The sequence below is a fragment of the Oncorhynchus mykiss genome, chromosome 5 (assembly GCF_013265735.2).
Source record: "Oncorhynchus mykiss isolate Arlee chromosome 5, USDA_OmykA_1.1, whole genome shotgun sequence".
Classification (NCBI taxonomy): Eukaryota; Metazoa; Chordata; class Actinopteri; order Salmoniformes; family Salmonidae; genus Oncorhynchus; species Oncorhynchus mykiss.
Window position 1 is genome coordinate 69319714 of NC_048569.1, and position 22503 is coordinate 69342216.

The window sequence follows — 22503 nt, forward strand, 5'->3', positions numbered from 1 at the left end:
AGCACGATACTAACGCATTGTTTAAAACAATTCTATGTAGCTAGGTGTTCAATGCAAGCATAGGCTATAAGCAAGTACAGGTATAAATACACTGAATACAACACATTCAACCTCATAAAGGGACACCAACAGCTACAGAACCAACCCGAATTGATACGCAGAGCAGTGTGCGTCCTGAATGACTGCAGACTTGATGGCATCTCTCTAAGGCTTGGAGCTCAAAGTGCCCTTTCTCTGTCTGGGTGAGTCCCAAATGGTACTCTATAGCCTATATAATCCCTGGTCAAAAGTAGTGCACTACAAAAGGAATACAGTGGTTATTTGGGATGCATATTCTGTCTTACCCAGGATATTTGGCATGGGCAGACAGGTGTTGTGGAGCTTTCCACTGTAGAACTCCAGGCCGATGATGGCAAACATGAGAATGGCAAAGAAGAGCAGCAGGCCGATCTGGAGCAGCGGCACCATGGCTTTCATGATGGATTTCAGGACTATCTGCAGGCCTGGTCACACAGACAAAGATAGAGAAAGAGACAACTGTCATGTGTTATAAGTGCCAACAATGAGTAACAGCACAAAACATTTGTAAATGGTAAGTGTGGGAACCACTTCAAGCAGATACTGTCAGAACTCTCACTTTGGCTAACACAACAATCCCCCTAAGACATCGTTGCCTTTTGGGAGTGGGTCACTACTGCATCTGCTAGTTGTCAGTCGGACTCAGATGTGTTCTGCCAACAGAAGAACTCATTAGGACTAACTTTACGGACTCCAAATTGAGGTTAGACAGCGGTCCAGAAAACACCAGTAGAACCAGTGCAGATACCTATATGTGTACTGTATACATCCGTGGAGGTTGGTGGGGAGAGCTATAGGAGGATGGGCTCATTGCTATGGCTGGAATGGAATAAATGGAACGGTATCAAACACATCAAACAAATAAGGAAACCACATGTTTGACTCAATCCATTTATTCCATTCCAGCCATTATAATGAGCCTGTCCTCATATAGCTCCTCCCACCAGCCTCCACTAGTATAGATTTAGATAGGCAGAGCAGATCCATGGACACCCAGTACATCTGGTGGTGTAAGCTACTCACTGGGGATTCCAGAGACCAGTTTGAGGGGTCGGAGCACGCGTACGGCCCGCAGGGTCCGCAGGTCCACTGGGATGTTCATGTGAGCTCCCGCTGTGGCCAGAATCCTGCATACACCCACACAACACCCACACAACACACACACAACACAGGGAATTATTAAATCATTTATACACCGTTAATATTCCATTAATATTTCAAAGAGGGGTCTGAATGTAATGTCAAACATGATCTGAATCAGGCATTGTGTGATACATTTCTTTGTGCAGGTCCAGGACCGGTCATGACTGAACCTATACCACAGTTGGGGGAGAGGGTAATGTATTGGCACTGGTGCCCCCAAATAAAGTACTTGTTGGCGGTGTATTCATCACATCAGCTCCCCAGGAAAACATGACACTTCTTCATTACACAGTCTGATTAGCTCTAATTAAACTATGTACCTACGCAATTAGAACCGTGTGTCCCCTTCATGCTATTAGAACAAAATTGGCTCAAAACAACACGACGCAGTCTATCAAGGCTGTTATCTTTTACAAATTGGTCTACACTTAAGACTATTCGTGGCTATTACTCATGGATAATACTAGAATCTTAGAAAATTCCTGATTTTAAACAATAAAATAGCATTTTTCGAGACTCAACACACATGATTGACAGATCAATATTGCAGTGAAATGGTCCATTAGTGTAATTCTGCTCCTACTCTGTTTAGCTAACATTCAGCAGCCATCCTAGCACTTCATCTCTGGGTCTTATCATCTGAGTCATCTGTCACATGTGTGCAGCTAACCACATTAGTTATGTTTTCCCATCAGACTGGAGTAAAATGAGACCAGCCATTATAGATGTGTCCCACTCAGAAGGTTCAGGAGGAGCAGGGAGGGGAAGGGGGTACTGTTGTTCAAGCAATCTGGTTTCCCTGGTTCTTGTTTGTGAAAGGCACACAGGTGTGCCTGCACGCAGACACAAATAATAGGGAGTGTGAGGGTCTACAACAGGCAATGAATGCAGCAGAAAACAAGTCGTCTTTTTGGCTGCACTGCGTAGGCACTGACAAATTCTATTAAGGAAATGAAGGCTGCAGCTCTATCAAGGCAATGCACATTCCGGCTAATATGCTGTAAACTGTTAAATAGATACATATATTATTGAATTGTATTCTTGCTGTGGCTTACATACTAAAACGCTGAATGAAAACAAGATCACCGAGTTTCAATACTTTAAGCAGTGGGCATAGAGTTTCAGCCCCCTGGATAAAATGGTGCAGTCCACAGACAGCAGCTACCTGGAGCACATGTGAAGCAGCTCATTATAAAATGCAAATGTTGTCCTTTCTCTGATGTGCCTCTTAATAGGATGGTACACATTGTAGATACAGCACAGCAGGTAGAAGAGAGATATGTAAGGGAGGCCTATGTGTTTACTGTGTACTCCCAATCTCCTCCATTACTCCTTCCCTCCTCTCCTTCACGTGTTAGTGGCACTAGGCTGCTGTGCACACTCGGGGGGATTCAGATCACCCTCCCCCGTTTTCTCCTCATCCCTCTCTCTCTAAATACACTTCCAGCGCGGCTCACTTTACACCATAATGGGAGTGATAGACAACCCATGGTCACCCCTCTCACTGTTTTCTCCCTCATTCATTTTTGCCTTTCATTCATTTTCGCCTTTTGCCTTTTTGTGTAGTTTTATGTAGTCTGGGACCCCTCTGAACACAGCAAGCAGGACTTACTGGAGAGAGATGCTAAGGATTAGTTCCAGGAACATTTCAAAGTAACAACCTGAGGTCTGAATTCAGAGATACAGAGATTAAATGACGTGCGGCTGCAGATGATGTCTTCAAACAACAAAGAAGGGCGTACTTTTTTCAACATTAGTAAATTGCTATATCCCTGTTTTGTCATTTTCTGTTAACACAGTGTTACACATAAATAATACAGAGTACATTGAATATGGCATAGATCCAATTATAGCCTGAAGATTAGTCACATCTGGGGTGTCAGGACACTGGGGTGTCAGCCATTTTAATTAAGACTGGAGAGAGATCTTAAAATAGCACGTCCATTCAGAGACAGAAATTATATTATTCCATCTAGGATGAGCTGAGAACAGACAGAGCCTCCTCCCCTTCTCCAAATCATTACCAAGTCTGGCCTGCTCTTTAGTTGTTATGGAGACTGGGGGATCTAGGAGCTAAAATTGTAATCCCCATTTATTCTGCTGATGGACTTCCTGCTCAGGCAGACACCCTTGTGATTTGTGAGGAGCCAGCCAGGTGAGCTGTACTCTGGTCTGGTCTATATTAGTGGACAGAGAAAGTGGCCACTGGGCAGACACACGTGTAGGCTAGGCACATGAGCTTGATGATACATAGTTACAGTACATGTGTAGCCGTTAAGTCCCATTCAACAGAAGGCATAAATAAAGTACAAAGAGAACATTACATTAGGCTTTGGTAATATACCGTTTACACTGTATACCAGGGTATTTTGAAAAACTGACGGTATGATTTCAATACCGTTTGCTAAGCAACCATTTTTTGTTTGTACAGACGAAACCATTCTGTCAAAAGTTGCTAACTCACGTCTAAATTCTCAAACTAAATACATACTGCAATTCCAACCACAAAACCTCTGCTTTGATTTTCAGCCTAGCTAGCAGCTAAATGTTTGTTTTTCACTTTATTCTAATTGTAATGCTATTTTTGAGGCTACACATTTTGTCATGGAAAATATGAATGATGTTTCCAACAACCAATGAGCAACTCCACAATAAATCCAGCTGCATATGGAGATTGCTGAAATGCCCGTGGCAGAAAAAGTACCCAATTGTCATACTTGAGTAAAAGTAAAGATACCTTCGTAGAAAATGACTCAAGTAAAAGTAAAAGTCACCCAGAAAAATACTACTTTAGTAAAAGTCTAAAAGTAGTTCGGTTTTAAATATACTTAAGTATCAAAAGTAAATATAATTACAAAAATATACTTAAGTATCAAAAGTAAAAGTATAAATCATTTCAAATAGCTTATAATAAGAAAACCAAATTGTTTTTTTATTTACAGATAGCTAGGGGCACACTACAACACACAGATATAATTTACAAACGAAACATTTGTGTTTAGTGAATCCTCCAGATCAGAGGCAGTAGGGATGACCAGGGATGTTCTCTTGATAAGTGAGTGAATTGGACTACTTTCCTGTCCTGCTAAGCATTGAAAATGTAACTGGAGTACTTTTGGGTGTCAGGGAAAATGTATAGAGTAATAAGTACATTATTTTCTTTAGGGATGTAGTGAAATAAAAGTAAAAGTAGTCAAAAATATAAATAGTAAAGTAAAGTACAAATACCTAAAAAAAAAGCGACTTAAGTAGTACTTTAAAGTAGTTTTACTTAAGTATTTTAAACCACTGCGAAAAGAAGGTCTGTTTGGCAATGACATGGAGTGACAATGAGTTTAATGTTAGCTAAAGAGACTGGTTCCCAGACTAGAGACATTCAATCCCCTCCTGGATCAAGATCGCTGTTGCCAAATTGTTTTGTGTGTCAAAAATAATATTGATAGAAAAATTATGTGTGCAAGTGGCTTTATAATAATGTATATTAAAATACTGTATAACCCGGTATGATACAGAAACGGTATGACAGTATGAAAATCTGGATACCGGACAAACCTTATCTATGTGGATGGTGCACATTCCTACAATTTAATATTTCATTCAGCAAATACAATTTACGCAACAAAATTCAGAGGCAACAGTGTTTGTTTTTTAAGTTTTCAACCTAGGAGCATAATCCAGCATGTTAAAACCCTGTGAGGAGTGAAGACACTGTGGGAGGCTCCAGAAGGAATGGATGCTATCTCTTTGTGCCAGAAAGCAGAGCAGTGTGGGAGTACCTCAGCAGCACAAAGCCTGGGTAAGGACGATCCACTGTCACTGGTACCACTGCATGCAAGGGAACAATGTATTGTCACTGATTTTACTGCATCATGCCAGGAAACAAAAGCTGTTCACTTTTAACACCACTTGGACCCTCAGCTGCAGAATTCACACTCATTACTGATCCTATTTATCTCCGTTTCTGATAATGATTCGCTGGTGTCATTTTCAACTGTAAATCCACACACAAGAAACAACAATAATAAGTCCCTTGACAGTGACATACTGTAAGTCATAATACTATCAATATCATGACATGATTGGCACCTGTCATGAACATTATGTCAAATGACAGACAGCTGTCATTTCTTGAGGGCAAATCTAGGTTAGGAAGTTATCTAACTGACTACTTTGATAGGGAGGACATGGAGCTGCGTCATTGAAGTCTTTGCTTTTGACAGATTGCTGTAACCAAGGCCTACCTTTGTGCCTTCACCGTTTCTACAAGACACCTTCTATGTGTTTGCCCATGATGGTGTGTCTGTGGTAAGTGTGAAATGTTAGCCAGCACTCTGTGTATTTGCACCTATATATAACCGCTCCATAACCTGTCTACTCTACAGTACTCAGAGAGAGAGCCTTGTGTTTTGATGAGGGCTCGTCTCACACCAACCCTGCTCTGTTCCTCTGTGTCTTATGAATCATTCACTCACCACCAGATCTATTAATCAACTTGTGCAAAGAGCAAAGACTTGAGCTAATTGTCACAAGGTGTAATATAGAGAACCAGTGATAGACACTCAAGGATAGAGAGACAACAGAGAGAGACACAGAAGTGTCAATGACGACACCTCGATTTCATATGAATAACTGGAGCTTGCAGATTATTTCCAAACATTGCGCTAAGCCTTGAGCATTGATTCACTGGGGATTTCATGTACTTTATGAAGACAAAGTGCATTATCTGCTTGTTCACATGTTCATCACTTAGTTTTGCGGGAAAGATTTGGCTCCTATTAAATCAAATCAAAGTTTATTTGACACGTGTGCCGAACACAACAGGAATACAACAACAACCTTACCGTGAAATACTTACTTACAGGCCCTAACCAACAGTGCAATTTTTAAGTAAAAAATAGATATTAGGTGAACAATAGATAAGCAAAGAAATAAAAACTACAGTAAAAAGACAGTGAAAAATAACAATAGCGAGGCTATATACAGTAGCGAGGCTATGTACAGGCACCACCGGTTAATTAGGCAAATTAAGGTAGTATGTACATGTAGATATGGTTAAAGTGACTATGCATATATGATAAACAGAAAGTAACAGTAGCGTAAAAAAGGTGTTGGCGGGTGGTGGGACACAATGCAGATTGTCAGGGTAGCCAATGTGCGGGGACACCGGTTAGTCGGGCTAATTGATGTAGTATGTACATGAATGTATAGTTAAAGTGACTATGCATATATGATAAACAAAGAGCAGCAGCAGTGTAGAAGAGGGGTTTGGGTGGACACACAATGCAAAGAGTCTGGGTAGCCATTTGATTACCTGTTCATGAGTCTTATGGCTTGGGGGTAAAAACTGTTGAGAACCCTTTTTGTCCTAGACTTGGCACTCCGGTACCGCTTGCCATGCGGTAGTAGAGAGAACAGTCTATGACTGGGGTGGCTGGGGTCTTTGACAATTTTTAGGGCCTTCCTCTGACACTGCCTGGTGTAGAGGTCCTGAATGGCAGGCAGCTTAGCCCCAGTGATGTACCCGGCCGTACGCACTACCCTCTGAAGTGCCTTGCGGTCGGAGGCTGAGCAGTTGCTGTACAAGTGATGCAACCAGTCAGGTTGCAGCTGTAGAACCTTTTGAGGATCTGAGTAGCCATACCAAATCTTTTTAGTTTCTTGAGGGGGAATAGGCTTTGTCGTGCCCTCTTCACAACTGTCTTGGTGTGTTTGGACCATTCTAGTTTGTTGGTGATGTGGACACCAAGGAACTTGAATCTCTCAACCTGCTCCACTACAGCCCCGTCGATGAGAATGGGGGCGTGCTCGGTCCTCCTTTTCCAGTAGTCCACAAACATCTCCTTTGTCTTAGTTACGTTGAGGGATAGGTTGTTATTCTGGCACCACCCGGCCAGGTCTGACCTCCTCCCTATAGGCTGTCACGTCGTTGTCGGTGATCAGGCCTACCACTGTTGTGTCATCTGCAAACTTAATGACAGAAGGTTACCTGTTATAACTAAAAATAACATGCCATTTTGTTCTACTTTACTTTATTTGATAGTGTAATATTTTTTACAACTGATAAACTATGTGGACACCTGCTCGTCAAACATCTCATTCCAAAATCATGGGCATTAATATGGAGTTGGTCCCCTGACTCTCCCCTTTGACCCTTTGGTCCCCTGACTCTCCCCTTTGCTGCTATAACAGGCTTTCCACTAGATGTTGGAATATTGCTGTGGGGACTTGCTTCCATTCAGCCACAAGAGCATTAGTGAGGTTAACCCTGCTTCTTAACCCTAACCCTGTGTTAAGAAGCAGTGCGGCTTGGTTGGGTTGTGTATCGGAGGACGCATGACCTTCAACCTTCGTCTCTCCCGAGCCCGTACGGGAGTTGTAGCGATGAGACAAGATAGTAGCTACTAAACAATTGGATACCACGAAATTGGGGAGAAAAAGGGGTAAATATGTTAAAAAATAAATAAGTAAAAAATGTGTCCTGTTGGACTGCCAGATTGTGAGGCGTGATTCATCACTCCAGAGAACGCGTTTCTACTCCTCTAGAGTCCAATGGCGGCGAGCTTTACACCAGAGGACGCTTGACATTGCGCATGGTGATATTTGGCTTGTGTGGGACTGCTCGGCCATGGAAACCCATTTCATGAAGCTCCCGACGATCAGTTATTGTGCTGACGTAGCTCCCAGAGGCAGTTTGGAACTCGGTAGTGAGTGCTAAGCGCATCTGCACTCGGCGGTCCTGTTCTGTGAGCTTGTGTGGCCTACCACTTCGTGGCTGAGCCGTTGTTGCTCCTAGACGTTTTGACCGGGCAGCTCTAGTAGGGCAGACAGTTGACGAACTGACTTGTTGGAAAGGAGGCATCCTATGACGGTGCCACGTTCAAAGTCACTGAGCTCCTCAGTAAGGCCATTCAACTGTCAATGTTTGTCTATGGTGATTGCATGGCTGTGTTCTGGATTGTATACACCTGTCAGAAATGGGTGTGGCTGAAATAGCCGAATCCACTCATTTGAAGGGGTGTTTTGTAGATATAGTGTATTTATTACTGCATTGTTGGGAAAGAGCTTGCAAGAAAGGCATTTCACCCTACTTGTGCACATGACAATAAAAATTGAAACTGAAACATAATATGCTAAATTCATTCTGTTGCTCTATATGTTTATAGTGTACCAGAGAACCTTGACACATGACAGTTTCTAAGCAAAATACTGTATTTGGAAGAGCATTCTCTCGCTGGCAGCCATCTGCTGTGAAAAATAGCTTATGTTACACCAGGATGCCAGGATGAAATCATGTTTTCTCAAAAATTGTACTCTTAGGCATCTGACATCAATGGTTACTGTATCACCTAGTAGCCTACAATACTAAACTGAAAGTCTCTACTATATTACACTCCATATTGACCCAGCAGGGTGAGTTAATGCCTAGTCTCTTCCTCCATTACATAACTACCACATGCAGACTTCAAAGAGCCTTTTATTTCATTCATAATCTCTTTCTGTATCTCCATGCATCCCAGGAATGCCCTTGCCCAGCCTCACCCCTGAATCTCCCACTGGACCAGAGGGCCTGAGCTAACTGTACACTACAACTACAGGCCCTAAAGCCACTACATTAAAAACAAAAGTTGAAGCTTTCAGTCGTTTTTTTTTGCATTGACCCAGTCTGTGGGCACTTTTTATATGTGTGGGAACTGGATCCACACCCAGGGATACCAGCCCTTTCAGACAGCCCAGTAGTGGGCAGCTATCAAAGGCCATGATGTGTGTGTAGCAGGAGGAAGCCTGTACCTCCCTGTGCTAAGGAAGGCCCATTTGATTTCAGTGTCCCCAAACCAAACACTTTGGTCAAACACAGTCAAACACCCTAACTATATCTAAGGTATCCTGTAGAACATGGATATCAATACAGCCAATAATGAAAAAATGTACTCTTCGTAGAGAGGAGTTAGAAAAGGCATCCTACAGCAGTGAAAACGCAATTTCACCTAAATGGGCCATTTGAAGCTCCCTGAGGACAATTCAGCAAATAACTTGTGTCCCAGTGAAACAATGTGACTCCAAAACAATTACAAAACACATTTCTACAGGAAAAGGGGGAATGGTGAGTTACCTTAACATTGCTTGCCCCACAAACCCACACCATGGGGAATAAAACCACAGGTTGATCATTTGTGCTGCTATAGATATGAATTATCCTTAGCAGATGCCAGGTGTCTTTGTTTGTCTGATCAAGAGGTAAATAGAAAGACAAACAGTAGAAGAACTATACAGTAGAGCCATCTGGTTTCTTTACAGCAGGATACAAATGTAATAACCCACATAGAAAAAACATATTCCATGTCTTGTAGGATTTGGTTGGAAATTGCATCCTCAAATTCATATACCAACCAAAGCCCAAAGGGTGTTAACATTGCAGAAGTTAATACTGCATGATTCCAGTGTTGTCATTTGAAAGCACAGGCTATATTTAAGCAATAAGGCCCAAGGGGTTGTGGTATATGGTCAAGTTGCATTATGCCTAAGAACAGCCCTTAGCCCTGGTTGTAACGTGTACACTAATAATCAGCAAGCAAGTACAGGGAGTGAATTTAATAAATAAACGAACATGGAACAAAACAAGAAACACGAGTAGCGTACAGACATTAAACATATAAACAGAAACAACAACGCCTGAGGAAAGAACCAAAGGGAGTGACAGTTATAGGGGAGGTAATCAGGAAGGTGATGGAGTCCAGGTGAGTCTCATGAGGCGCAGGTGCGCGTAACGATGGTGACAGGTGTGCGTAATGATAAGAAAACTAGCGACAACGAGCGCCAGAGAGGAGGAGCGGGAGTAGACGTGACACTGGTATATTGGCCATAAACCCCAAACCCCTGAGGTGCCTTATTGCTCCTACAAACTGGTTACCAACATAATTAGAACAGTAAAAATAACAAATGTGTCATAGCCGTGGTATACGTTCTGATATACCACGGCTTTCAGCCAATCAGCATTCAGGGCTCGAACCACCCGTTTTATAATAGCCTATAAGTCCTCTGAGAGTTACAACATGGCTGGATATTTTTTTGTACTATATGTTGACCACTGAGACCAGATGGGAAACAGAAAGGTTGATCAAATTCAATATACTGGTCATATCTATTATAGTTCAGGGTACTACATCCTTTAGAGGGGACCATAGAGACACTGAGCAAAGACAAGAGGAGTATAATTCAGTTCTGTATGTGGTTAATCTGCCTTCACCTTTCTCTTTGAGGATACAGTATAAACTGATTTAGGTCATTACCAATACACGGTGACAAAGAGCAGAGGACAGAAATGGGGACCTTTAACATCCAGATCATTTTCAAATATCTGTTTTGTAAATCATTTTGTAAATATCTGATACAAATATCATGTATCATGCTGTGATATAGAGAAGCAGTACAGAGAACCAGCCCCTTTCTTCCTAGAGAAGTAAATGTTCTCTCCATCTTACAAAACTTGAACAATGCCTCAAGTTTGTGGAGGAGGCCTATCTCTCTCACAAATATAACAAACTGTGACACTTTAACAACAATTTACCAAACCTTTAACAAGTAATAATGTACACTACCCTAAAAATCATAACTGTTTTGTCTGATCTCAAAAGCTTTCCAGTGCGCTTGTGTAGAGAGGAGCAGACAGCTCTCTAAAATCTCTCCCTGTGTCTCTCCCACTCATCCTCTCTTTGAAGCACAGCAACAAGTGCTCACCGTGGGTACTTGACCAATCCGATTATCATTCACTAGACAAATCCTAAATAAGAGATAAAACATGTTCACTCCATTTCCTACTCTAACACAATTCATGATGTTGTTGAATGAAGTGAAAACAGTCCACACAAAAACATAAAGAGGTCAATAATACTCTTTCTGTCCAGAAATAATGATTTACTCCTTGAACCAGTTTGATGTCCCAAAGCATTATGTGAAACCTCCAAACAGAGTCTATTGACATGCTGTCCCTGGTGGTCAGACCAGACCAGAGGGACATAGTGGAGGGTCACCATGGTCACTGCTCCAGGAGACACAAACTCCCCTGCCTTGTCCATACTCATCAATGGATCACACAGCAGATGGCCTCTTGAGACTGTGTGTGTGTGTGTGTGTGTGTGTGTGTGTGTGTGTGTGTGTGTGTGTGTGTGTGTGTGTGTGTGTGTGTGTGTGTGTGTGTGTGTGTGTGTGTGTGTGTGTGTGTGTGTGTGTGTGTGTGTGTGTGTGTGTGTGTGTGTGTTTGAGTGTGTATGTGCGTGTGTGTGTGTTTGAGTGTGTATGTGGGTGTGTGTGTGTGTTTGAGTGTGTCTGTGGGTGTGTGTGTGTGTGTGTGCGTGTGTGCGTATGTGTGAGCATATGTGGGCATGGGCGTGTGTGCGTGACGGCTGAATGATAGAAGCCTACACTGTCAGGGATCCTCCCTTAGGTTCAGTAAAGCATTGCCTCTGGCCAGCTCATTCCAGAGCCACATTGTCACGGAACACCCTCTCTTACGTCAGCCTGAGATAATAATAGTGTGTGAACAGATCAGCACAGCACCCGAATCACATGGTGAAGAGAACCAACAGACTGAATGTCTGATTAACACAGTCACTCCTTCATGGAGCTGTGACCAGACCCACGGCACACTCAAAGTACAGTCAGCCCTCATCTGTGAACTCCTCCTGCTCACTCCTAAATGTGACACTAACCATGGGCTCCCATTACTTACTCCTCTTCCCCTCATTATGGCTCTGTCGGCTCTGCCAGTGCTAGTTTCTTTGCTGATGCTGTGACAGGACGGAAACTGAGAAACTCTCCCATTAGGAGCCTTTTTAAAATAGCTGCCTGGCTATAAAGCCCAGGAAGAACAATGGGCCTGCTAGCTGTGATAGCTGTCTGTCCTGTCTGTCTGTCCTGTCTGTGTGGACACCCCTGCACCGTCCCGCTCCGTCACATCCGTCTCTTCTCTCCTCTACTCTCAGACACAGCTGTAAATCCTGCCTAGAGTCAGGGATTGAATTGCCCCACTTTTCAAAGCTCTGCCATAAACATGTCTCAGTCTGCAGCACGGGTCATAAGTCAGCGCTGATACACAGCCAGATCTGGATGGAGGTGAAGCAGGTCCAAATCATTCATGTCACAATGTCCCTGAAGACAGAGGAACAAAGCACAGACTAGAGTTTAAAACAAACAAGTTAGCAGGATTTTCTTGAGGGCTAGAAAGCAGCCCGTGATACGGTTAGCCATTGTGGCTGGGACCGTGGATTGTCCCGGGCTTGGTGAACTTAACTAAACGACGGAGAGTTTTGACTGTGTGATATTAGATTGCTTCTTGTGTAAATATATTTCTGTCTGGATTTTAATGATTTGTTGTTTTCAATCTTCCCTGCAACCTGCCCTGTCTGGAACTGCGGGGAGTAAGAGCGTAACCTACTTTGCTACCATGACAAAGACCAAAGCCATCAGGAGCACCGTTGAGGACAGTGGTGTCTCTCTATTACAGGTGAAGGATAATTTAAACTACGCACAACCCACCACCGGCCCAGGTGACAGGCCCAGGCCGAAAGAGGTCACGTTCCTGAGGTTCAAGAATAGCTGTTCTGGAAAGAGCAAAGAACTTGAGAGGAGCATACAGTGCCTTTTGAAAGTTTTCAGACCACTTTACTTTTTCAAAATGTTGTTGATTAAATAAATAATATTAAATAAATAATTTTCCTCTGCTATCTACACACAACACCCCCTAATGAGAAAGCGAAAACTTTTTTTTAAATGTATGCAAATATATTAAAAATAAAAACAGAAATACCTTATTTACATAAGTATTCAGACCCTTTGCTATGAGACTCAAAATTGAGCTCAGGTATATCCTGTTTCCATTGATCATCCTTGAGATGTTTCTACAAATTACCTGTGGTAAATTCAATTGATTGGACATGATGGAAAGTCACACACCTGTCTATATAAGGGCCCACAGTTGACAGTGCATGTCAGAGCAAAAACCAAGCCATGAGGTTGGAGGAATTGTCCATACAGCTCCGAGACAGGATTGTATCGGGGCACAGATCCCCCGGAAGGGTACCAAGACATTTGTGCAGCATTGGTCCCCAAAAACACAGTGGCCTCCATCATTCCTAAATGGAAGAAGTTTGGAACCACCATGAATCTTCCTAGAGCTGACCGCCTGGCCAAACTGAGCAATCGGGGGAGAAGGGCGTTGGTCAAGGGGATGACCAAGAACCTGATGGTCACTCTGACAGAGCTCTAGAGTTCCTCTGTGGAGATGGGAGAACTCTCCAGAAGGACAACCATCTCTGCAGTACACCACCAATCAGGCCTTTACGGTAGAGTGGCCAGAAGGAAGTCACTCCTCAGTAAAAGGTACATGACAGCCTACTTGGAGTTTGCCAAAAGGAACCTAAAGACTCTCAGACCATGAGAAACAAGATTTTCTGGCCTGAATGCCAAGTGTCACATCTGGAGGAAACCTGGCACCATCCCTACGGTGAAGCATGGTGGTGGCAGCATCATGCTGTGGGGATGTTTTTCCGCGGCAGGGACTGGGAGACAGGATCGAGGTAAAGATGAACGGAGCAAAGTACAGAGAGATCCATGATGAAAACCTGCTCCAGAGCGCTCAGGACGTCAGACTGGTGCGAAGGTTCACCTTCCAATAGGACAACGACCCTAACAGCCAAGACAACGCAGGAGTGGCTTCAGGACAAGTCTGAATGTCCTTGAGCGGCCCAGCCAGATGCCGGACGTGAACCTGATCGAACATCTCTGGAGAGACCTAAAAATAGCTGTGCAGCAACACTCCCCATCTAACCTGGCAGAGCTTGAAAGGATCTGCTGAAAATAATAGGAGAAACTTTCCAAATACAGGTGTTCAAAGCTTGTAGCGTCATACACAAGAATACTCAAGGCTGTAATCGTTGCCAAAGGTGCTTCAACAAAGTACTGAGTAAAGGTTCTGAATACTTACGTAAATGTGATATTTCAGTTTTAAATTTTTTATAAATAGCAAAAAAATGGGTATTGTGTGTGCATTGATGAGAGGAAAAAACTATTTCATTAATTTTAGAATAAGGCTGTAATTGGAAAAAAATTGAAAAAGACAAGGGGTCTGAATACTTTTCTGAATGCACGGTATATCTTCCTCAATGAGGACTATCACGAAGCTCTGTGCCAGAAGAGGAAATAACTTATCCCAGCCATGAAAGCTGCCAGAGCGCGTGGGGACATTGCTTACATCCGCTATGACAGGCTCATTGTCTACCCTCCCTCCCAAAAGCCTGGAAGGGATGAGAGAGCCAAGCCAATGGGTTCGTAGTTTCAACCCTGCAGCACACACACATACTTACTTACACACACCAACTGATTAATGGACTGCTGAATGTATATTTTTTCTCTTGCTTTGTTTGCTCTTTTCCATATTATGATAAGCTACCCAGGAAAGGGCTGAAAATAGCCCATTTTAATATATGTAGCCTTAGAAATTAGGTTAATGAAATCAATAACTTGCTAACATCAGATAACATTCATAATTAGCCATTTCTGAGACTCACTTAGATAATTCATTTGATGATACATCAGTAGCAATACAGGGAAATAACGCCTATCGAAGAGAAAGGAATGCTTATGGGGGAAGTGTTGCTGTATATATTCAGAGCCAAATCCCTGTAATGCTTAAAAAATATCTTATGTCAAGTTTTATTGAAGTGTTGTGGTTGCAGGTTCACTTGGCACATCAAAAACCTTCTCTTTTGGGGTGTTGGTATAGGCCACAAAGTGCTAACAGTCAGTATCTTAATAATAATATGTGAAATGCTTGATAGTATCACGTTTCAAGTAAGACTCAGGTAAGACCGTGTTGAAGTAACAATGTTCATTACAACAACAGGGGCAGGCAAACGACAGGTCAAGGCAGGCAGGGGTCGGTAATCCAGAGTAGGGGCAAAGGCACCAGACGGCAGGCAAGCTCAGGGTCAGGCAGAGTGGTCAGGCAGGCAGACTCAGAGTCAGGACAGGCAATGGTCAAAACTAGGAGGGCGAGAAAAGAGAGACTGGGGAAAAGCAGGAGCTGAGAAACAAAAGGTTGGTTGACTTGACAAACAAGACGAACTGGCAACAGACAAACATATAGTGTATGTGAGAGGTCTACTTTCTTGGGGATCTGAATATTGACTGGTTTCATCAAGCTGTCCACTTAAGAGGAAGCTTATCATTGTAACCACTGCCTGTAATCTGTTTCAGGTTATTAATCAACCTACCAGGGTGTCTACAAACACTACAAGAACAAGATCCTCCACATGTATTGATCACATTTTTACTAATACTGTAGAACTTTGATCTAAAGCTGTATCCATACCCATTGGATGCAGTGACCACAGTATAGTGGCTATATCCAAGAAAGACAAAGTTCCAAAACCTGGGCCTAAAAGAGTGTATAAAGCTAAACTAGTGTATAAGAGATCATACAAAAGATTTTGCAGTGACTCTTATGTGGATGATGTCAAAAATGTGATTGATGTGATTAATAATGAGCATCCAGACATTGCACTTGATGAATTTATGAAATTGCTTCTTCCAATTATTTATAAACATGCACCTGTTAAGAAACTGACTGTAAGACCTTCTTAAGGCTAGGGGGCAGTATTCGGAAGTTCGGATGACTGAGGTGCCTAAAGTAAACTGCCTGTTACTCAGGCCCAGAAGCTAGGATATGCATATAATTGGTAGCATTGGATAGAAAACACTCTGAAGTTTCTAAAACTGTTAGAGACACAGTCAACTTAGTGTATGTAAACCTCTGACCCACTGGAATTGTGATACAGTGAATTATAAGTGAAATGTTAACAATTGTTGTAAAAATTACTTGTGTCATGCACAAAGTAGATATCCTAACCGACTTGCCAAAACTATAGTTTGTTAACAAGACATTTGTGGAGTGGTTGAAAACGAGTTTTAATGGCTCCAACCTAAGTATATGCAAACTTCCGACTTCAACTATATGTTATGGTTTTTCAACTTCTGCCATATCGTGGATTCAGAGCTATTATTCTAATATAACTTTTCTTTAATGGAAGCTTCTCTAATGTCACACATGTAAAGTGTGGTGTACCGCAGGGCAGCTTTCTAGACCCTCTACCATTTTCTATTTTGACCAATGAACTGCTACTAAACAAAAGTATGTGTGTCCATGTATACTGATCATTCAACCATATACAGTGGGGAGAAGTATTTGATACACTTCCGATTTTGCAAGTTTTCCTACTTACAAAGTATGTAGAGGTCTGTCATTTTTATCATATGTACACTTCAACTGTGAGAGACGGAATCTAAAAACAAAAATCCAGAAAATCACATTGTATGATTTTTAATTTTCATGTCGAAACAACCTTAGACTTTATTCTGTAGCAAAAGGTGCAGAAAAAGACTCTATGCACAAATTTGTGAAGGGTCTATTCAAAGAAATACTTGAAGACGACATTGACCTGGGAATCAAGAGACCACACCGAGCTCTGGCCTCAAAACCTTCCAGCGACGTCCCACCAAGATCCATAGTACTACGGTTCCTAAAATTCTCCATCAAAGAGAAAGTCTTACGTGCAGCCAGGAAAAAGCCTGTTAACTTCCAAGGCCAACGAGTGTTCTTTGATCATGACTACGCGGGTGAGATACTTAAAGAGAAAGGTATTCGCTTCCAAAAACCATTCCTGGCAAAAAATGCCGGTATTTCTGGATAATGGCCAGGTTACATACGAGCATGCAGACGAGGCGGCTGACGACCTGAAGTCAAGGGCATCCCAGTGGAGTATACCACAAGAAGAAAGGCGCCTTCACCGGAAAGACTAGAGCAGGCCATCCCATAGATCGTTGTCGGCGAGCAGAGTCACAGAAAAAGAAGGAAATCACCTCATTGAGAGGACGTTCACATCCGAGAGAGACTCAGGCATTTCCAACAAGAAGGTGGAAGACACTAATCGGATTTAACAGACTTAATAGTTACTGCGAGCTGTTAGGACATATTGATTGGGTTGTTATGGTTGACATTGCAATAGGTAAAATGTCTTCCACATTTTCCCCCAATGCTGAGCAAGGGTGAGTAGCCAAAAGTATGTGTTCTTTCTGGACACATTATGTTTGGTCACGTTAATAACATTTATTTTAGCTAATGATTAATAACACATTGACAACGAGGTGACAGAAGGGCATATCAAGGGTAGGATTCATGATATGCACGCATGACCTATATAGTTTTCACTTGTAATTAACCGAAGTGTATATGTGACGAAATAGGCACCCTTGTTTGCGAATGCATTACGCATTTTCATATCTGAGTGAGGGGCCCCTCCAGCGGACAGGCTCATCCCCTCAAACTCCAGAGGCAAAAGACAGTCCTACCAAACAAAGACATGCTCCAAAAAGCAAGACACTTTTGTATTATCTTGATTATTGTCCAGTCGTGTGGTTGAGTGCTGCAAGGAAAGACCTAGTAAAGCTGCAGCTGGCCCCGAACAGAGCGGCACGTCTTGCTCTTCATTGTAATTATAAGGCTGATATAAATACTATGCATGACGGTCTCTCTTGGCTAAGAGTTGAGGAGAGACTGACTGCATCACGTCTTCTTTTTATAAGAAACATTAGTGTTGAAAATTCAAAATTGTTTGCATAGTCAACATACACCAGTGGGGCCTCCCCAGAAGAGGAAGAGGAGGATCATGCTTCTCAGTGAATTTCATAAAAATAAAAATAGTGAAACATTAAAAAGTTTTAGAAAAAACTATACTTATACAGTGGGGCAAAAAAGTATTTAGTCAGCTACCAATTGTGCAAGTTCTCCCACTTAAAAATATGAGAGAGGCCTGTAATTTTCATCATAGGTACACTTCAACTATGACAGACAAAATGAGAAAAGAAAATCCAGAAAATGACATTGTAGGATTTTTAATGAATTTATTTGCAAATTATGGTGGAAAATAAGTATTTGGTCACCTACAAACAAGCAAGATTTCTGGCTCTCACAGACCTGTAACTTCTTCTTTAAGAGGCTCCTCTGTCCTCCACTCGTTACCTGTATTAATGGCACCTGTTTGAACTTGTTATCAGTATAAAAGACACCTGTCCACAACCTCAAACAGTCACACTCCAAACTCCACAAGGACGGCCGGGGTGTTAAGCATGTCCCAGTTTAGGTCACCTAACAGTACGAGGCCTGAAGATAGATGGGGGGAAATCAATTCACATATGGTGTCCAGGGCACAGCTGGGGGCAGAAGGTGGTCTTTAACAAGCGGCAACGGTGAGAGACTTGTTTCTGGAAAGGTGGATTTTTTTGAAGTAGAAGCTTGAATTGTTTGTGCACAGACCTGGATAGTATGACAGAACTCTGCAGGCTATCTCTGCAGTAGATTGCAACTTCGCCCCCTTCGGAAGTTCTATCTTGTCGGAAAATGTTATAGTTACGGATGGAAATTTCAGCATTTTTGGTGGCCTTCCTAAGCCCGGATTCAGACACGGCTAGGACATCTGGGTTGGCAGAGTGTGCTAAAGCAGTGAATAAAACAAACTTAGGGAGGAGGCTTCTAATGTTAACATGCATGAAACCAAGGCTTTTACAGTTACAGAAGTCAACAAATGAGAGCGCCTAGGGAATGGGAGTGGAGATAGACGCTGCAGGGCCTGGATTAACCTCCACATCACCAGAGGAACAGAGGAGGAGTGGGATAAGGGTACGGCTAAAGGCTATAAGAACTGGTCGTCTAGTGCGTTCGGAACAGAGAGTAAAAGGAGCAGGTTTCTTTGCGTGGAAGAATAGATTCAAGGCATAATTTTCCGACAAGGGTATGGTAAAATGTGAATACAGTGGAGGTAAACCTAGTGATTGATTGACGATGAGAGAGGTTTTGTCTCTAGAGACAACATTTAAACCAGGTGAGGTCACTGCATGTGTGGGAGGTAGAACAAAATGGCTAGCTAAGGCATAGAGAGCAATGTGTTCTGCACTGAAGTCCACAAGCGAAGGGAAAATGTCAGAGGAGGAGAGTGCATAGATTTTTTTATTTTACCTTTATTTAACTAGGCAAGTCAGTTAAGAACAAATTATTTTTTTCAATGACAGCCTAGGAACAGTGGGTTAACCACCTGTTCAGGGGGAGAATGACAGATTTGTCAGCTTGGGGATTTGAACTTGCAACTTTCCGGTTACTAGTTCAACGCTCTAACCACTAGGCTACCCTGCCTTCCAGATAGATGCTGGAAGGAATTATAAATACAACAAGCTGTTTGTATGTGTCTCGTATGAAAGTGAACTGTGTTTGCATGTGATCAGGTGTGTATTCATAGCACCGAATCGGCTGAAAAACACAACGGGGATAAACATACCTAAATTTGTCCAATAGAAACTCTTGGACTAATGTTGTTGGACTAATGATTATACCCTAGGTCAGCTAGATTCAGGCAAGAGTGTGCAATGTGGTATTGAATGTGTCACTGTCTGTCATATTGATTACTCAAAATTCTCTCGACCTGTGCACCTACTTTTGTAAATTTTCTTTCGTAGGCTACCTCATGATGGGTACAGGGAAAATTTGAGTATCATGTAGTAGCCTAACCGATGTTGCATTGAGCTAGGTGAATGGAATATGAATGACAGTCATCCAATATGCTGTAATATAAATAAGGCCATGTTCATAAAAAATATGTAGCATCCTCCCTCATCTTAAACGGCACCGACCGCCACTGACTTACACACAGCTCTGACACACACACTTACCCCACCAGAAATGCCACCAGGGGTCTTTTCACAGTCCCCAAATGCAGAAAAAAATAAAGAAAGCGTACAGTATTATATCCTGTAGAGCCATTATTGCATGGAACTCCCTTCCATCTCATATTGCTCAAATGAACAGCAAACCTGGTTAAAAAAAAGGATAAAGCAACACCTCAAAGCACAATGACTCTCCCCTATTTGACCTAGATAGTTTGTGTGTATGTACTGATATGTAGGCTACTTGTGCCTTTTTGAAATAGATGTATTTCTGTCCTTGAGTTGTTCTTGTCTATTAATGTATTGTGTCATGTTTTATGTTTTGTGTGGACCCCAGGAAAAGTAACTGCTGCTTTCGCAAAATATTGTCAGTGTATTCTGGCATCTGTAGATCTTAAATCTAGCAATTATTCTAGTAATCTGAAGCTCAAGTCAAGGTTACAGAAATGGATGTAATCAGACACAATTAAATACTGTAAATTATATGGATGAACTCACTCTTTCCAGTGTGAGTGTGGCACGGCACTGTGACACAGAGCAGTGACACACTCAGAGCAGTGCCATTGTCACAGTGAGGCCTGTGAGGGAGGAGCTCAGTGTCTTGTGTTCTCAGTCTAATAGAGGGGCTGCGTGCCACTAGGACCAAGGTGCCAATTAATACCATTACGCATGGGGGGATTCTTGTCTTCTCTTCTACATGGTGCTGGGGACGTTTCCACTTGTAACCAGGCCTAAGATTAGCAACATTGTATTTGCATTTAAATCACTACAGTCCACAGCTGGCCGATAACAGGCAATCCACAGCTGGCTTGATTGGCAATCCATTTACCCTCCCACTCACATTCACTGCACTAATCAGGTCTTTTTTAATCTACTGCTATAGTGTGGTAGGCAAATCTGCACTTCCTGTGTTTACCTTGTATTAAGCTTACACAAACACACAACCCACTGGGTACAAACTGGTTGAATCAACATTGTTTCAATGTAATTTGCAACATATTGTGACGTGGAATCTACAGTATGTGGAAAATACACTATATATGCAAAAGTATGTGAACATACCAAATTAGTGGATTTGGCTATTTCAGCCACATCCATTGCTGACAGGTGTATAAGATCGAGCACACAGCCATGCAATCTCCATAGACAAACAATGACAGTAAAATGGCCTTACTGAAGAGGTCAGTGACTTTTAACGTGGCACTGTCCTAAGATGCTACCTTTCCAACAAGTAATTTCATCAAATTTTTACCCAGCTAGAGCTGTCGCGGTTAACTGGAAGTTCTGTTATTGTGAAGTGGAAACGTCTCGGAGCAACAACGACTCAGCCGCAAAGTGATAGGCCACACATGCTTATAGAATGGGAGTGCTGAAGCGCGTAGCGCTCCATCAGGAGCTTCTTAAAATGGGTTTCCATGGCTGAGCAGCCGCACACAAGCCTAAGATCACCATGCGCAATGACAAGCATCGGCTGGAGTGGTGTAAAGCTCGCCGTCATTGGATTCTGGTGCAGTGGAAACCCGTTCTCTGGAGTGATGAATGACGCTTCACCATCTACAGTTAGGTGGAGAAGGAAGAATGGAGAGAGGCTGTTTTTCATGGTTCGGGGGAAAGGCCCTTTCCTGTTTCAGCATGACAATGCCCCTGTGCAAAAAGCGAGGTTCATACAGAAATGGTTAGTGTGGAAGAACTTGACTGGCTTGCACAGAGCCCTGACCTCAACCCCATCGAACACCTTTGGGATGAATTGGAACGCCGACTGCGAGCCAGGCCTAATTGCCCAACATCAGCGGCCAACCTCACTAGTGCTCTTGTGGCTGAATGGAAGTCCACGCAGCGATGTTCCAACATCTAGTGGAAAGCCTTCCCAGAGGAGTGGAGACTGTTATAGCAGCAAAGGGGGACCAACGCCCATGATTTTGGAATGAGATGTTTGACGAACACGTGTCCACATACTTTTGGTAATTTTGTGCACATTGAATTTGCAAAAAGTCCTCAATTGTTGTTTTCAGGTGGAAATTTCAACCACATAATTGTATCATCATGGTAACCAATATTCATCATAGACAAACCTTGTATAGAATATGTTGAATTTGTACCTTTAAAACAATGTCAGATCTTCAACATTATATCCACTATCAGCAGGATTTAAACCAAAACCAGCGTTGCTTAGCTTTGATATGTGTCAATGACTATAACCAATGTGCTATTGTCAGAACTATATTTGAGAGATCTCTTAATAGATTCACTGTTGCTATTGAATTCATTCCAAAGGATAGGTTTAACATTGCAAATGAAATGTAACCATACTCTCTCTATAAGTCATTTGCGAAGTTATCAACCAACAGCTATTGTTTAATTTCAACTAAAAATAGACAATACATATAAGCCTAAGGTTTCAATCTTTGGTTTCAATCAAATGTAATCTTAAAGATAATACTGAATATGTTGGATTTACATCTCCATTTCAACCAAAAATCGAAGTTAAAGAATAAGACTAAATCAAATCAAACTTCA

The 22503-nt window shown here is 42.3% G+C and overlaps 1 protein-coding gene across 7 annotated transcripts in view; it reads right to left on the bottom strand.

The window, feature by feature from the left end:
• Positions 1 to 22503, bottom strand: part of LOC110524442 (voltage-dependent R-type calcium channel subunit alpha-1E) — a 111021-nt gene that overhangs the window by 80183 nt on the left and 8335 nt on the right. For all 7 annotated transcript variants that reach the window (XM_036978235.1, XM_036978237.1, XM_036978234.1 and 4 more), the window contains exons 3-4: positions 1102 to 1205; positions 345 to 503 (exon numbers count right to left, since the gene is read on the bottom strand). In XM_036978235.1, coding sequence (XP_036834130.1) covers positions 345 to 503; positions 1102 to 1205 — 263 coding nt within the window. The remainder of the gene's footprint in view (positions 1 to 344; positions 504 to 1101; positions 1206 to 22503) is intronic.